The sequence below is a fragment of the Terrapene carolina genome, unplaced genomic scaffold, assembly GCF_002925995.2.
Source record: "Terrapene carolina triunguis isolate 2854851 unplaced genomic scaffold, T_m_triunguis-2.0 Scaffold67, whole genome shotgun sequence".
Classification (NCBI taxonomy): Eukaryota; Metazoa; Chordata; order Testudines; family Emydidae; genus Terrapene; species Terrapene triunguis.
In genome coordinates this window covers 27,605,587-27,621,275 of record NW_020664418.1, presented here as the reverse complement: position 1 = coordinate 27,621,275, position 15,689 = coordinate 27,605,587, and the positions used below count along the sequence as shown (strand labels likewise).

The window sequence follows — 15,689 nt, the reverse complement described above, 5'->3', positions numbered from 1 at the left end:
GTATACTAGTTCAATGCAAATGAGAGAAGACTCATACACCAAATGTAGTGCATGGTAGTTATATTTCCTTGTTTTAGAGTTCTGCTTTTCAGTACACTTAATTCACTCTGGCTTTAAAGAAGAAAGTATTCTAATATAGCAAATCCTCAAACAAAAATTGGCAATTGACCATTACAAGAATAAATTTAAAATACATTGATGTCTACAATATCCTGCATTTTCATATCTGTGTCCAAAAGAGAAATAAATCAATGAAATTATTTTTAAACCACATAGAAAGTGATGTAATGGGATTGTCACACTTGTTATATGCAATCAAATGTGCACTCATTTGTTAGTGATATACTGTGAAACTCTTACTAAGCAAAAACACTTATAGCAACAAATTTAAAGATCAGGCACATTGTACATAAATGCTATGTGTTTTGAAAAGTATTCACTGTATTAGTTATCATGAATTGCTACCATCTACCATATCTCATTCTATGCAAGGATACCAGGCCAGCTACCAATCCATAAAGTGTAATGTTTCACATACTTCATAGAGTAGTTTAAAACACATCATGATATGAAATAATTTGTATTACATAGTAATTTAATCCCTTGCAATAGGGTTAATGTTGGACAAAGTCTGGACACTTTTCTTCCAATTTGAATTACATACATTAACTTTGCCACACACCACAGAACTAATGCATGTATTACTTCAGACATGCTTTAATTTATAATCAAAACAAAAAAGTTGTTGCAAAAATACATGTCACCAATGTGGAACACATTCAAGATTGTATAAAAGTACTGAACTGATATCCCAAAACAGGTATATGTAAGCAGTACATAAGGAAAGACTAGTTTTAATATGAAACAGTCATTTAAGTCACATACAACATAAGAAGCATGACCTTTTTATAAAATGTCACAGATACTTTTAGGCAGGCAATATTATATATACACATGAGAAGTAGTTATTTTATGCAGAAGTTATGAATAATTTCTATTAAGTTGGAATAAAGAAAATGTAAAAAGGTGCTAAATTTCAACACCACTGATTTTGTAAATATCTCAAACCAAGAAATACATTTAAGAATATCTAATTATGAAGTCCAAATGAAGGCCCCAATCCTGCAAGCACTCTGAATTTTTCTTAACTTCATGCACATCATTTCACTGACTTCATTAGGACTATTCACCTGCTTAAAATTAAGTACATGTGTAAGAGTGTTTGCAGGATTGGGGCATAAGCGGAAATTTATACAGATAGCAAAGTATCTTATTGAGCAGCCCTGAAAATTATACTTTTGTTTTTAATAGAGCAAACACTAAATATGTTATAATACTTGGCACTTCTACAGTGTCTCTCATCTGAAGATTTCAAATATTAAGCCTCTCAGCACCCTGTGAAGTCAGTATTAATCCCATCATACAGATAAGTAAATTGAGGCACAGATACTTAACTGATTTGTCTAAGGTTACAAAGATAATCAGAAAAAGAGCCAGGAACAAAAGATGGAATTTTTGACACCCATATCTCTCTACTCTAATCCATAGACAGCAGTGCCTCTTATCCCACCACTAATTACAACACAATATTAGAATATTAAACCGGTACATAGACCATTTTAAATGTGCAAATATTTTAAGGCAGAGGTTCTCAAACTTCATTGCACGTGACCCCCTTTTGACAACAAAAATTACTACACGACTCCAGGAGGGGGGACCGAAGCCTGAGCCTGCTTGAGCTCCATCACCTTGGGCGGGGGGACCAAAGCTGAAGCTCAAGGGCTGCAGCCCCAGGCAGAGGGCCTGTAACCTGAGCCCCGCCACCCAGGCCTGAAGCCCTGGGGTTTCAGCTTCAGCCCCCGGCAGTGGGTCTCGGGCTTTGGCTTCAGCCCCGGACCCCAGCAAGTCTAACAGCAGCCCTGGCAGCCCCATTAAAACAGGGTTGCGATCCACTTTGGGATCAGGAGAACCGCTGGTCTAAGGCAAAATAAGTTTGTCAGTGTTACCGACTATTTAATTAAGTTTCCAATTATTTATTTCATCTGGGATTAAAAATTTAAAAACTTGGGCAGCCACACTACTGAGAAGTCATTCTATCAAGCAGCATTCTGAGCCATTTTATAAAGGAGATGGGATGGATCCACTTCCTCCATTCTCCATAAAACTCCAGGTTTGCAGATTTACAAAATCCTTACAATATTTTGGTGTGAAGCACCAGTACAACCTAAAACACTAACATTGAAAGAATTACATGATAGCTCAATACAAATTGTTTCATGTAGAGTATTACAAAAATCAGGTATACTAACCAACCCTCCTAATCCCATAACTAGCATGGTTCTAATTTTAAGCAGGTGACATTCCTACTACCCTACTAATATACATGATTGTTCTTTTTCTCATACATACTTGAAATACTATTAGCTAACACTCTCTAAAAACAAATGCATCTGCTCTCTGTAAATAGAGTTCAGAAATACTGAGACCACATCAATATCAATGCTATGATTGCTGTTTAATTTTGGTACTTTGATAGCATTTGCTAATGCCTTTTATTTGTAGGACTAAACATTTGGGTGGAAACTCACAGGTTTTCACCCCAGGCCCATCCCACATGCTAACCAATTAGTACATTTGGTTACATTCATATGGAAATATTTTTCTAACAAATGTAAAAAGCATGTGGCTACTCTGAAATACTGGAATTGGTAGGGAGGAGAGGTGCAGGAAATTCTATGGTCATTTTAAACACAGTATCTGACTCCTGCACTGGATTGTAAAATGTTCAGTGGACTTCTAAGGACAAACACTGGAATCTTTTATTTGTATTAGGAATCTAGAAGAACTCACATCACAAACTAGCAAAGAAAGCATTGTCCCTTAGCCTCTGGTGGATTTCTTAGTCGCTGAGCAGAATTCGGATTTCTGTTACATCAGTGTAAATCTGGGGTAACTTCACAAGCTTCACAATTTGCACTGGTGCAACAGAGATCAGAATCTGGCCCACAGGAACCTATGCTATCTGAACAAGGTTTTGGTTTTAATTTCTACATCAATACTACAAACAAATTAGAATTAAAGCAGTAAGCAACAGGTAAAATTCTTGAAGACATTACTTTAGCAGAGATTACTACTGTAAGTCATCAAACCAGTAAGAAAAATAGCAAAACTGAAGGTTAGCCTTTGTATTGAGCTAGTAATATTGAAAACACAGGCCCAAATTCACCTTTACACCTCTAGGAGATTCCCAGTGAGGCGATGTAAAAGGTGTGAGAAAGTACCACCACCTCTGGGCATCATTCTCCAGATACTGCAGAAGGTCCTTTAATAATGTAAGCAAGCCGTACCTAGCCCTTTATGCTCATACATAACCTATAACGTTAATGGGGAGCTACACACATACATACACCAAAAGGACAACACATCTCCAAGTAATGTTTAGAAGCACAGTTACAATAGAACCTCACAAATTCACACTCAGTGGGGGAACCTTGTAAACTACTCAATTAGTAAACAATCAAAATTAATTAAAAGAACGATGATGTATCACAAAGTGACCTTTATGTTTCTATTCTATTTAGGTTCTTATACCATCCTTATCACCACAGTATCTGAGCGCCTTCAAGTAGTGCATTAAGCAACATGACTAGCATCTGTCATGTTTGACAAGTGTGGTTTGGTTTTAATGATTATTATAACTCATTTGCATACGGGTAAATATAATAGACAGATCTAGTAGCACTACCTATTATAAGGCTGCCCAACACCTTTCATTATAAAACCTCATTTTCAGTTGCTTATAACTTTGCCAAATTTTAACTGTTTGGGTTGAATTTTCATGCCAGGTGTCGGGAAAATTCAACAGTTTAGCTGTTTCCAAGAACAAGTTTAGGAAAAATATGCTGTGTTGCCCATGTTAAAATATATCTTAGAATTATTTAAATTGAGAAGCTCTAGCACTTCCATACTTTGGAGGAGGGGCCTGAAGTTTGGCAGGTGGATCACAACTTTTCCAAGCCCTATAAAAATTCACCCAAGTTGGCCAAATTACAAGACACTGAAAAAAATCACAGTTCACACAAGATCAGTAAATATGAGAGCAGGGAGACGGTCTCTCTTGTGCTGTCAATGCTCTGCCAGCTGGTGCCCTGGCACCTAGGAGGAGGCATGTGATCATGTAAAATTAAAGACTATATCCTACTGTATATGCACAGAAAGGGCCTAAATCTGGCATTCCCTAACTTTTGAATGGTTGACTTTGCAACCATGATGTTATTTTAGTGTTTTTAAATGTAATGCTATGATATATTTTGTAAAAATACTGAATTTTTAGTAACCTAAGATTTCACTAGAATTCTTGGCTATTAAATATTTGCTGAGAAGTCAGGAGGCACTGTATTTTGAAGTGTAAACATCACAAATACTAAAACAATCAAATGCAATGTTGATTCATTGTTTCAGATGCAGAATAAGAAAAAAAAAATTAAAATCCTTAGTGCTCATCTTAAAATAAATTCATTAGAACTCCTCTTTCTCCATGTCACCTCCTCCATCTTTTCTCCTACCCACAGGACAGATAGCATTGACATGAGCAAAACAGTAATGGACATTCATAAAACATAACAATAATGAATGCTTCCAATATATAGTACCATCAAGGCTCAGCACTAGCTGGCAGCCTGTATTCATCGAGGCAGATGTTCTGACATCAATAATTCCAGTAATTCATTTTTTAATGCAAAACTTGCTTGTGATCAAACAAATACCAGACATATTTTGGATCTTCAAACGTTGTCTGTTTCTGATCAAAGTTTAAATACTCACATAAACAGATGGAATTTCATGAGTGAAGATAGTTAGACTAAAAGCAAAAAAAAAAAAAAAAAAAAAAAAAACCTTGATTGTCTATAGAAAATGAAGTATACCATTAAGAGCAATACCTCTGTAGTATGTATTTCAATACTGCATCAGTGGATGTCATCATCCATCAGTATTCAATGCAGGTGGCCCTGCAGTCTCCCTAGTACGCATCAACTGGACATCCTTTTCAGCCATGCAAGTATCACAGCCCCATACTGCTGATGCTTCTGCAGTGAGGAGGCCATAAGCAGACTCAGTCATGCCCGTACAGATCCGATGAAACCATTTTTGACAAGAAGCTTCACACAAGATGGCATCCTGGTCATCATTAACTTCATGTGTACAAATTCCACATGGATAGACTGGCTCAGAGGATGAATGACCATGACGACTGAGGTGGAGAGATGTTTTGCTGCTCTTTTCAGAGTTGCATCCTTCAGCTGTAACTCTAGGCTGACGGGACTTGCTCTGAGTCCCATTAGCATGACTACTGTTAGTGTTATCTGCATTATGAGAATGGTTGCTCTCTTGATTTACTACACTGTTTCGATTAACATTTTTTAAGTCAGCACTACCTTGATTCACAATGTCATCTGTTCTGTGGTGATGCTGATGTGTAGCGGTGTTCTGGTTGGAAGTTTTGCTTGCACCTTGACTGAAGTCTTGCTTTTGTGCTGATGGTTTTGTCTGATTGTAGGTGTTGGGTGGTGGAACAAAAGAATGGTTTGAATCTAACTGGGAATTAAAATGTGGATTGCTTGCAGGTCCAAAGTTAGATGTCATGTCAGGGTGTGGTATTTGACTAGTATTTTGTGGAGGAATGTGACCAAAGTTCTCACCAGGATTTGGTCTGAAGTGCTGACTGGGCATATTGACATTTTGACTCATTTGACCACTGTTATAAGATGGCTGATTTCCAAAACCTGTATTATCATGTGGACCAAAGTTGAAAGCATGAGGTCGATTAAAAGCCATTCCAACAGGGTTCTGAGGAAGTGGGTGTGGCTGGTTTCTGAGGGTGTAAGAACCACCATATGGTGAGGACATTCTGGGCAGCATGTGAGGTGGCATTCTGAAAGTGTTGTAACCTCCAAAACCAGGGTAACCAGGATGGTTAAAATAAGGACTTCCTAAAGGTAGGGGTTTATAGGAGACAGTATTATAGTTATCATCAAATGGATTAGCCGCTACAAGGTGGTCTGAGCTTGGATTCGGCGGTGGAGCATATTCAGATGGAGGAGGAAAGGAAGATCCCTGAAAATATTTAGAATATAGCATTTAAATTAGCATTCGTATAAACTTCCCTACAAGAACACATGGGCTTTCAACCATAAAGAAGCTGGATTGGCAGCACGAGTGAACCAAAGTCTTCTGTTTATTCAGTCAGGAGCCACATGGGCAGCAACCATCAGTGTAAGCTTCCCCACACTACTCTGGCAGTGAGCCCTAAGTCTCATCAGAAAGGAAGAGAGAGAGAATAGTTCAGGCTCCAGGCTCATTCCTCCCTGGGCCTCTCTTCCAAGACGGCCAATATGGGCACCAGTTGTGGTGGTGATTTTTGTGATACGGTAGCCCCTGGAAGAGTGGATCCCTTTGCAGGTAATCAGGTCTAATGCCACCGTTGGTCTTTATATTATTAGGAGTCTGCTCTTGCCATTGTCTCCCATACAGAACCCTGGTTGAAACCAACTGAGTTCTGTGGCTGGAGTACATACTCTTATTTTATAAAGTATTTTCTGAGTTTGTCTTAAGAGCTATTTCATACAACTCATGATGCCATTAAAGTGATTTAGACTAATTTCACTATTTTTAAAAACTGTGCAGCTGTACAACATGCTGCCAAAAATGCTCACTGTGTGGTTTTGTTTCCTTCTTTTATTTAAAAAAAATACAGGATTCCTGCAAAATCATATAATTAAAACATAAAAACTCATGTTTAAATACCGTTTAAAAATAGATTTTCCTTTGTTTCCTCTCAGGCTACATTTACTAAATTAAAGGTCAAATCTTTCTCCTGACCCATCCCACTTTTGATGAGGCTATGCAAGACTTAAAAGATAGCAATACTACTGTATCCGTGCTGCAAGGTGTACAGGCAGGAGACAGTCTGACCAGCGGGACTCTCCATCTTCTGTGAACCAGAGGGATCTGCTCTGTGACAGCACTTTGTGGAACTGTGGCTGGGCTGGGAGCATGGGGGGTTTAGTGGACGCAGAGGCTGCATAAATGACTATAGAGAGTGACTGCGCAACTGACTCTCGTTCTGGTCCAGTTTGTGGGGAGAGTTCTGGCATGCTCACCCCCACATAGCTCCCTCATGCACAGTGTGCACAGAAGACAAGAATTTGGCCCCAAATATTTAGTAGCCTAGGCTGGGGAAATGATTCTGCAGATTTCTGTTGCCTTGCAAACTTTATTAGAGGTAACAAAAGAGGAGGAACTTATCTGCAGGACCATTATATTTATCATAATTCTGCTGCTAAAGGAAAGCTTCATTACTAGAGAGAACTAAGAGATCCAAAAGCCTGAAATTAATTGTATATGCCTACAACAGTGGGTTTCACCACTACTTGACCAAGAAAAAGCAACAGACACCCAAGTCAACAGGAATCGGGCATGCATATTATAAGGTGGTAACTGGTCCTACATGAATCAAGTTATTCTCATTATTTGCCACTAAGTAACTAAGAGCAGATATTCTGAGACACAGTGCTGAGTGGACACAGAAGAGGACAATTCTACTTTACAGATGATGATCAATATCAATGTTTTGCATTAGCACCCAAATCCTATGTCTTCCCACATTCTCTCGAAGCCCCATTTCCAGTGGACAGAAGAGCCAAACAGTATAAATTCAATGTACTGAGTGTGCCTCATGACTCCCTGCATTGGAAAGCACAATGGGGGTGCACTAAAGGTGTGGCCAATGGGTTCATGAACTGCATGGACCCATTAGTCCACAAATCTTCATATATGGGGAAAGCAGCAGCCCGCAGCTACCACTCATACCCTGAAGATTCACACCAAACAACTGAAGGCTGGGGATTAAATTCTGTTCCTCAGAACCATGTCCACATGACTGAATGAACAGCCTGTTCACTCTGTGCATATTTACCAGAGACTTTATATTCTCCTCTTGCAGGATACATGCAATCTCCAGGGATTAAAAGAACTTCAATAGGAGTTACTTGTAACCAGAGTGGGAATGGAGAGGGATCTAAGATTTTACGTAAACACTTAATTATAAGATACTGGAAAGCTACTAATCTGTGCCTGTGATAAAGGATTGATATTCCTAGATGAAAGAGATACTCATATAAGTTAGCAACATCTGAGTGTGTTATTTATTCAAAAAAATCGAGATCAGAAGCAATTTACCTGTGTATTTGACTTGCGCTTTTTCTTATCTGGGCTTCCAAGTTGTACTCCTGGTCCTCCTAACCCATCCAATCCACTGTCACCACCTACAAAATTTCAATCAATATAATTCTGCATTTGTTTCAATACAGATTTTATATTAATGTGTGCCTTTCTGTGTCATACCAAGAAAAGCCTGTGACAAACATCAAAGTATCACTACTTCTAGCTTAAAACTACAAAGTCTATAGAATGAACACACCTGGAGGTATAGGGAGCTGTAACACAACTACTGGAGTCCATCTCCATTAGAACATGAAGGCCTTATTCAAAGCCCATTAAAGTTAGTGGAAAGACTTCCATTAATTTAATTGGGTTTTGGATCAAGCCCTTGGTTCTTAAGGCTTCTTCTCTCACCAAAAAGGAATTATCTAAGATTCATCTCCCACTTAACTTACACAGATATGGTGTTCATCAGCCTGGGACTCCCAGTGTACAATAGGCAGTTAGAGTATGTAGTTAAGGAACGAACAAGCAGAAACAAGTCTATGAATGAAAACCTGGCATTCTATTAATGAAAATCCCTGAAAACCTGGCATACAGCTGAGACAAGACTCTCAGCTTGTCATTTCCAAACTCCCATAAATTAAGTCTTGATCATGCAAAAGGTCACCCCAGGAAAAATCTCACTATAATCAATGAGCCAGCACTAGGGGATTCCTTTGCAGAGGCCATATATCCTTATGTAGCAGTTAACAAAAGCTATTTTGGTACAAATACAGTTTCCTGCAATATGAGGGATGCTTATCTTCTTGATCCACTTATTTCATTTTAACTAAGAGAAAGAAAATCCAACCCTTCACTTGAAGTTCAGCTACACCTTTCATCAGAATGTGACAGACACGTGAAGTCCTACATGATCCTGTAGTACAAATTATGACTTTTTATTTTTAAATCCCTTGTAAAGCTATAGATCAGTGGGGGGCAACCTGTGGCCCACGGGACGCACACAGCCTCTCAGGGTAATCCTTTGGCGGGCCGCGAGACAGTGTTTACATTGACTGTCCACAGGCATGGCTGCCTACAGCGCCCAGTGGCCACGGTTCGCCGATCCTGACCAATGGGAGCTGCGGGAAGCGGCAGCCAGCATCGCTTCCCGCAGCTCCCATTGGCCAGGAACAGCAAACCGCAGCCACTGGGAGCTGCAGATGGTCAATATAAACACTGTCTTGCAGCCCGCCAGCAGATTACCTTGATGGGCCGCAGGTTGCCCACCACTGCTACAGATGGATAGAGGAGATTTTAGTGATAAATGTCCCATTACATTAGTAGTAGAAATTAATTTGTTTTGGGAATGAAGAGTAACCTTGAGCCAAAGTCATGTACAGACGATGTTAAGGTGACAGATTTTAACCTGGTAGAACCATCAATATGAACAGACTGTATACAAGTTCATTCTTTTTTGTCCATGCTCTATCTACATCTTTTCTAAACCACTATGATAAACAATGATTCTTTGCTGCTACATACAGTGGAATGTATGTAAACTGACCTCAGATTGGTACTATCATTTGATTTTTTTCAGAAAAGTGTGATGTCTCCCTATGGTTAAAATTCACATTAAAAAACTAGCCAAACTCTACCAAGATACAGATGTTTTGCTGCACATAAGAATTTGTTATTACTGAATGCAACACTCATCTGGTTACACAGGGTCAAATTTTAAAGGCATCTACAGACAGGCATCTAGTGCTGCTAAGCAGGCTAGGTGCCTAATTCCCATTGTCTTCTCTTTAGGTGCTTTTGAAAGTCCCATTAGGTGCTGTCATAAATATAAAGGGAAGGATAACAACCTTTATGTATGCAGTAATATAAAATCCCTCTTGGCCAGAGGTACAAAATCACTTACCTGTAAGGGGTTAATCAGTTCAATTAACCTAGTTGGCACCTGACCAAAAGGACCAATGGGAAAAGAAGATACTTTCAAATCTTGGGGGGGTGGGGGAGAGGTTTAGTTGGTGCTCTCTTTGTTTTGGTTCCCTCTCGGGACAAAGAGAGAGACCAAGCAGGTAAACCTGCTCCTAAAAGATCCTGAAATGATATATCTAAAATTATCAGAAATTGTAAGCAATAGCAAGGAAATGCATTAGATTATCTTTTGTTTTAGCTTGTGAATTTTCCCTATGCTAAGAGGGTAATTTTATTCCTGTTTTGTAACTGGGAAGCAGTCAGAGAGAAATCCTCTGTGGTTTAAATCTTTTTATTTACCCTATAAAGTTATCTTCCATCCTGATTTTGCAGGTGTGATTCTTTTACTTTTTTTTTTTTTATAAATAAAATTCTTCTTTTACGAACCTGATTGATTTTCAGTGTCCTAAAAACCAGGGATTTGGTCTGTGCTCACTTTGTTAACCTATTGGTTGGTATATTATTCTCAAGCCTCCCCAGGAAAGGGGGTGAAGGGGCTTAGGGGGATATTTGGGGAGGGATAGGGCTCCAAGTGGCCCCTCCCTGAATGTCTGTTTAAATCATTTGGTGGTGGCAGCAATACCGTCCAAGGACAAGGAAAGGAATTTGTGCCTTGGGGAAATTTTTAACCTAAGCTGGTGGAATATAAGCTTAGGGGTCTTTCATCTGGGTCCCCACATCTGTACCCCAGAGTTCAGAGTGGGGAGGGAACCCTAACAGGTGCCCATCTGTAAGCACCTAAAAGTATTAAAATCTGACCCATAGCAGCAATGATTCTGATCCTTCAGCCCAGCTAAGGAGGACTTGGTCCAAGTCAAGACCCTTTGCACCTCACCCATCCTCAATCCTGGTCTGTTCTGATGCCAGTTCAGGTCTCTAGCATAAATTAGAGTAGTCTGAAGGTAACTGTGTTTTACTGGGGCATATGGATGCTAGTTCATGCTCCTTTCTCACACATCCCCTATGCCAGTAAGGGATACAGTGTAGGAACCATTACAACAACTCTACATCACTCAGAATCCTCCAGCAGGCAGCTGAACCGGCTTTACAGCTGCTTTGCACACACAGTATCACAAAGCTGCTCCAAACAGAGGAGAATCAGGCCCAGTGTATACCACTTAAAATATCTGAGGATATTTCAAATATTTTTGATGGATTTCTTAGCCTCAAAGTCACTATTTTGCCAGTCAGTGGGGATTTCATCTTAGTCCCCTCACTAGGAGGGCAGAAAATGCCATTGGGCCGATTTTCACTCAGATAACTCATACTGCTTCAGAACAAGGCTTTCAGGGAAATTACTCATGGAGGAATCCTGTTCTGTACCTGTTTTAATATCCTCCTCTTGGCTCCGGCTGTCAAAGTTAAAATCCCACCTCATATTTCATATCGTGTATATATATATATAAGTTATAATCCCCAAAATATTTCACCACACATGAGGAAGAAGAATGACCGCCCCAAATCATCATGACTGGAAGAAAACTGGTAAATTCAAATCCTATTAAGTATCAGGCCAGGGGAAATTTTTTTATCATTTTTGAGCATTAACATATCACAGCAGATCACCACAAAATTTGTTGAGAATAACTCTTCGGGATTTGGGGAGAAGTCCAATTCTTACAGTTTATAATGTAAAACGCTGTGTCTCCTTGTGGTGCTATGTAAAATATAGCAGCCCATAGATTGTAAATATTAAATATTCCAATAAAAATTCTGCAGGAAGAAGGGATCATTACAAATACTCCCAAAATTCCAGCCAAAATGTCCTAGCTTGGTAAACGATAAACTATCTCCTCAAATTTTTCCCTGTTTTCCATCACCCAGGTGTTCTAAAGCATTCTTATAGACATATCACAGTTTAACAGAGAGATGGTCTCATTGACACCTTCTCTTTCATTCAGAATTACACAAACAATTTTCTCTCCCATTCATGTTCACATAGCATCCATGTGTCAACAAGAGCAATTGCTAATATGGAAAAATATCTGGAAAGTGTTTAATGTATTTTAGCTTCTTTTAATGAAATTCAGCAGCTGAAAATTGGGATAGTGTTAAGTATGTGACCAGACAATTCTCTAAGGACCACCAGCAAATGCTCACCTTCCTGTAGCAGTTCAAAATACAGCCTAAAGCTCTGTAAGTTTTGTTAAGTATAAACTAGTACTCAAGGATCTGATCCCGCAAACACTTAAGTACATGAGTAACCCTACTTATGTGAGTAGTCCCATAGGAGTCAATGGGACTACTCACATAAGTAAAGCTACTTGGATGCTTATTGATTTGCAAGACTGTTTGATGAAGTACTAAGCTTTTGTGATCTCATCTTTCTCTATGTGAGGCCAATAATGTAAGTTAAGCCTACAAATTTATGTATTTTTCCTTTTGGATTTTATAAGAATTTAATTTATACATAAAAGGAAAATTAATGTTAGTCCTCACATACCTCCAAGAAAACTGAACAAGGGTCATTATCAAGCAGCCAAAATAAACTTTCCTGAAAGTCACTTCTTGTATCCACAGTCTTTTCATTAAACGATACACTGAACATTTGGGTATTTTGCAATATACTAGAGTTAAGGTTGCAAAATGGTTTCAGCATAACCCCCTGTTCTCAGACACTCTTTGCTTTCTGTAAAAAACAAAAAAAAACCCAAAGCATTTTGGCTTAGAGTCCAGGGGTCGGCAACCTTTCGGAAGTGGTGTGCCGAGTCTTCATTTAGCCACTCTAATTTAAGGTTTGGCGTGCCAGTAATACATTTTAACGTTTTTAGAAGGTCTCTTTCTATAAGTCTATAATATATAACTAAACTATTGTTGTATGTAAAGTAAATAAGGTTTTTAAAATGTTTAAGAAGCTTCATTTAAAATTAAATTAAAATGCAGAGCCCCCCGGACCAGTGGCCAGGACGCAGGCAGTGTAAGTGTCACTGAAAATCAGCTCACATGCCGCCTTCAGCACGCGTGCCATAGGTTGCCTACCCCTGGCTTAGACTTTCTATGCTTGTCACATGTGAAAGCTATTATTCCCCCTTTCAATTTTTTAAAAAAATGTAGTTCACCCATTTTTGAATGTTGGGAGAGCGGGGGAATAAATCTGCACACTTCTATTTTATACACACACACACACACACTCAAGACAGGGGATACTTAAAACTTTATATGTAAATAAACAGGCCCTGATTCTGCAAAGACTTTTATGCAACTTTACACAGTAAGCACAGTCTGGTATTTTACAGTATGTGAAGTAAAGCACATGTAAGTCTTTGCAGAATTGGGGCCTTGATGAGTAAGTAGTCCCTTGGCTAGGTATGGGGTTTGCTTTTTTTGTTTTAAGAAACAAACCAAGAGACTATAGATGGGGATGAGGGGGCACTGGTTCAATGGGCATCTGCTGTGGCCCTAATCCTGCAATGATTTATGCACCTATGTAACTTTATGCCCTGCGGCAGTATCCTATTGAAATCAATTGGCTACTCACAAGTATAAAGCGATGTGTGTACTTAAGTGTTTGCAGGATCAGAACCTATTATTTAAATTAGCTTAATGAATCCCAGTCTTCCTGTGACATATTTTCTCTGCTTAACCTGCTAGGTAAAGTACTGCTGCTCTACAGTACTCTACAGTTGCTAGAACAACTGAAAGAAGTGAATTGTAAATATCTGAGTGAAATACACAGTAAAATCCTTGTCCTCTTCCCCTCCCCTCCCCCTGCAAAAGGCTAACATCAAAAACATTAGAAAAATTCACCACAATTTTCAATCCTTTCACGGATACTCTGTACATTCCAGTATCTCATTCCAAAACAAAGGTCTCTCTTTTGCCATTGTAAAGATACAGCTATCACTATGTAAAGAGATGTGCTGCTGCCCTGTTAAGCCAGCCTTGCAGAAAATGGTCTCCAGCCAAACAGCAGCAGCAAATAGGCAGACAGGAATGGAACTGTACTTTCCCAATACATTTCAATGAGGTGTGAGCTTCAAAATCTCACTGGGACCATACAAATACTGCCATTATTAACAGAAGGTAATTTTTTTCTTCTCTTTTCCAACAAATTAAAAAAAAAACAAATATTAGTTTAGTGTTAAGGGTGAGAAAATGAAAACTCGAAGTTTGGAAATACAATTGGCTCTGTGCAGGAGCGTTAATATGGGCACATGGTGCAGCCTGTACTATACCTATTTAATGCATACTAATATATTACACATCAAGAAAACGAGTAGAAATACTGCATGTGTGTAACATGGTTGGACAAGTTAACAATACTCCTGTATCCTTTAAATATTAACTTTTGTACTTTAAATCCCCAATCCTAAAAATGGATCCACACGGCTGCAGGGGTCCACCCATGCAGATCAGTTCGCAGGATCGGCGCCTCACTGTACAGACTTAATATAGCATTCAAAGAAATGCAATGGAGCAATGCTACTTTCAAAGACATCTGGATACCAACGAGCCACGGCAACGCATGAAACAGATCGCAACAGTCATGAGACAGCCGGACACACAAGTACACATCCAGATAAATGACACCCCCACGGGGTGTAATACGAGCTGGGGCAAGCGGGAGCCCCGAGTCCCGCTCCTGGAGCAGCTCCCTGCCCAGAAGTGCGGCAGCGGCAGCCCCTCCAGACGCCCGGAATGCAGGCGCTGCCTCCAGCTCCCCGCGGCAGCAGGGGGGACGCTCTGGCTCAGACTGCGAGCGGGAGGATGCAATGTCTCCTCGGCAGAGTTAGGCCCAGGACCCCCCGGCTGTCCCTCCGGTGTCCCCAGGGTGCCGGCCCGGCTCCCCCCCAGCCCGCTGTACCTCGGGATCTCTTCAGCGCGATGGGATCCTTCTCCTGTTCCGCTGACATTACAGACGGCGGCGCATGGCTCCCACGGCAGCAGGAATCGAGGCGCTCTGATGTTGCGGCGGCGGCGGCTGGCCCGCACCCCGCCTCCTCCTCCTCCGCCTGCTGCTTCGGCTGCCGCGGCCGCCGCAAGCCGGGCCGGCCACGGGGAGCTGCCAGACTTTGCAAAGTTTGGGAGCGGGAGGGCGGCGGGCGAGGCGCAGGGCGGGCTCCGCTCAGCGGCGGCCCAGGGGCTGCTGCTGCGGGCAGAGCGGCCGGGGGACTGCTCGAGGGGGCTGGGAGCGCGCAGCTGGGCGAGCCCCCTGCATATCGCAGGCATGTGCCTGGCTCGGCGCCCGCTGCCGCCGGGCTGTCAGGCTAGCGCGTCCCCTTGGCTGCGTACAGCGCCCTCTGCGGAGACAAACCCCACGCCTGCCCCTCGGAGCTGCAGGCTCCAAACCCCCCAAGCCTGCGCCAAAGCCCTGCAGTGGGGCTGGAAACAGCCGTGGCTTCCCCCCTCCTCCAGTCCTCTGCCACGATCGACTGAGGAGAAGCCCGGGAAAGGATCCCCTCCAAGCCCCTGCTATTTCCAAATGGGCCATAGCGCCCGGGAGAGGGTTTTACCCTGGCTGCTCCTCTGTAGATTTGCCTGTGGTTTGTATTATCCATCGGTAA

At 41.0% G+C, this 15,689-nt stretch overlaps 1 protein-coding gene across 1 annotated transcript; it reads right to left on the bottom strand.

Annotated features, from left to right (window-relative positions):
* Positions 1-4,909: 4,909 nt before the first annotated feature.
* PYGO1 (pygopus family PHD finger 1) lies at positions 4,910-15,275 on the bottom strand. The gene is made up of 3 exons (XM_024204923.3): positions 14,990-15,275; positions 8,239-8,324; positions 4,910-6,114 (listed from the first exon to the last, which is right to left on the bottom strand). The coding sequence occupies exons 1-3, from the start codon at positions 15,036-15,038 to the stop codon at positions 4,981-4,983; spliced, it is 1,269 nt and encodes a 422-aa protein (XP_024060691.1). The 5' UTR covers positions 15,039-15,275; the 3' UTR covers positions 4,910-4,980.
* Between the last annotated feature and the right edge of the window lie 414 nt (positions 15,276-15,689).